The following is a 2,685-nucleotide window of genomic DNA, read 5'->3' on the forward strand; positions in this document are numbered from 1 at the left end:
TCAGAGACTCAACAGCAACCTACTCCTACTACTCCAAAGTCAGCTTCACCTCTTTCATCATCTGTGTCCACCACTACTACTGTGGACCAAGCTGCACCGTCATCTCAACACGCCGACAAACTGTATGTGATAATGCCTTAGAAGAAATTAATTAATAAAATAGGAGGGGCTAATTGGGAATTTTTGTGGTATGTGGTGTTATTAGGTTGAAGGCGAAGAAGACAAATGGGAAGAAAAGAGAGAGGGAAGCTCGATACGCGTTCATGACAAAAAGCGAGGTGGATCATCTCGAAGACGGTTACAGATGGAGAAAGTACGGCCAAAAAGCTGTCAAAAACAGCCCCTTTCCAAGGTATATAACTATATATTATATCATCATGCCTTTAATTTTTACTAATTAATAACATAATATACATGGTTCATGCTCATATTTATATAAATATATGTATATATAGGAGCTATTATCGTTGCACCAGTGGATCATGTAATGTGAAGAAGCGTGTGGAAAGGTCTTTCACTGATCCAACAATTGTGGTCACAACATATGAAGGTCAACACACACATCCAAGTCCACTTCTAATGCCTCGCTCTTCATCATCATCATCAATGCCTCAAACCTACTTCTCCCACCAACACTATCTACACCCACATCATCAACAACTCTTATTTAATACATTCCCTTCTCTTGATTTTCCTCCTCCTCCTCCTCCTTCTTCTTCATCTCAGGACACCACCAATAACAATGCATTATTTCCTCTAAGCGACCATGGCCTTCTTCAAGATGTTCTTCCTTCACATATGTTCAAGCAGGAGTAGATAAACATAGATATAGACATGTGATTTATTGCTTGGTTTATTTATGCGATGCTGACTTAGGAAGCTCCATTGGTAGTGGTAGTGGTAGTATATCTTAGTTTCCTTCTCATTTCATGATGGATGATCATCATATATACCTGTGAGATTCCTACTTCATTTATCTATTTTTGCACATATAGACCTTAATTATCATCATATTTATTTACAAACCACTCTAACATGATGGATCCTAAGTTAAAGTTTATTTAATATTATTTTTAGAGAAATTGCATACTCTGAATTTGAAATTACTTGTTACATTGTCATTGCCACATAAAACAACAAAGTTTCCGTTGGAGTGTCTGAGAATGATTAAAAAATAGTACTAGTAGTCTAGTACTGGTACTAAATCCTATTTTGAATCTTCTAGTTTCTGACTCCTCGTTTGTCTTGTATAATTGTTACTTTTTATTGAAGGAATGTGCATTAGTTTCACTGAGGCATAACAGGAAAGAGGGTTAGGTCTAGGTTTTTAAAGGGTAACTACAATTGGTGTGTGAGTTTTGCTTTTTCTTCTGTACCGGGAATCAACGGGTAAAGAATTATAGGGAAATGTGCTTCTATTTTTCTTATGTTTGAAGGATCCGGTGGTGAAAGTTGTGCCCCAAAAAGGTCAATGAGGTAATTAAATGGTGGAGTAATTCAACCATTAACAATCCATTTTAAGATCCTTGAGTTAATGCCTCTTTTTGTCCTACATACGATGCAATCCCCTAGTGGATTTGATTCATTAAAAAGCGGTGACAGCAGGCAATTCAAACAAGAAAAGTTAACACAAAGGAGAAAAACTTCGAAACGGTACCTTTGGATTTGGAGCGTGATAACTAGTCCCCATAGTGGAATACATCTTCATCTTTGATAACGACTCCTCTTTAAGAGACACTAATTATAATTAAACTACTCGCTATAATATTATGATAAAAATTTAGTAATTTACAAGCAGTTATTTAGTTATTCTCAATTATTAATTTTACATTACCTGAATTACGTCTAATATTAATACCCGTTTATTAGTACTATTTCTTGTGAGAAATTATTAGGTGCTCATATTATATTCATACCATTTATTATCGATAATTTCACCCAAAATCCACCATTATTTTGTATGTCTAAGTTTAACACACATGACAATTTACTAGTGACATGAATATAATCCTTTTTAAACACCTAATGATTCATCGTTTAGTTAGGACAAGCAGATTTGAGCAGGTGAGAGTCTCATCTGTGAGAGAATAATTGAAAAGCAAGTTAGATAAGTACACAGAGTTTGTACATGATACGCCACCACCAATTCATTGGTGGTGTGGGGCCCTGCTTTTCAAATTATACGCTCTATACATTGCACCGAATTAAAGTTTTCAAATTGGCATAGAGCAGGGAATAAATTAACAAACTCCATTATACTCTTACGCCTGAATTGTTCAATCCCCCAATAGTGATGCCAATAAAATTTACATAAACACAGTTGACTTGTTCAAACACATCAAACTTTTGGTGGGTGGTAAAAAAAATTGACTACTTTCATAAAAATATCTTCGTAGATTATAACCTTCTACTAATTTATAATACTATTTTTATATAAAATTTTATTTATAAGAGAAAAATAAATTTTAATACTTTTTTTAACTAATTAGTTCAAATTGACTAAACTTTAGTTGGTTTCTTAGCAGGATCATTTTAATATATAATGGTTTGTTTTCAATATAACTAAAAAAAACCCTAAAAAACCAACTACAATATAAGCAACCACCCACAACAAATCAAAAACCTCAACATGGCATAACCGGAGTTGATGAGTACGTTCAAGTTCAGATTCAGTTCCGTCATAAT

At 34.2% G+C, this 2,685-nt stretch overlaps 1 protein-coding gene across 1 annotated transcript in view; it reads left to right on the top strand.

Annotated features, from left to right (window-relative positions):
* The window catches only part of LOC107646061 (probable WRKY transcription factor 23), a 1,970-nt gene extending 936 nt beyond the window's left edge, over positions 1–1,034 (top strand). Inside the window, exons 2-4 of the mRNA XM_021103906.1 lie at positions 1–122; positions 206–352; positions 456–1,034. Coding sequence (XP_020959565.1) covers positions 1–122; positions 206–352; positions 456–816 — 630 coding nt within the window. The 3' untranslated portion in view covers positions 817–1,034. The remainder of the gene's footprint in view (positions 123–205; positions 353–455) is intronic.

Source organism: Arachis ipaensis, chromosome B06, assembly GCF_000816755.2.
Source record: "Arachis ipaensis cultivar K30076 chromosome B06, Araip1.1, whole genome shotgun sequence".
In the NCBI taxonomy this organism is placed as follows: Eukaryota; Viridiplantae; Streptophyta; class Magnoliopsida; order Fabales; family Fabaceae; genus Arachis; species Arachis ipaensis.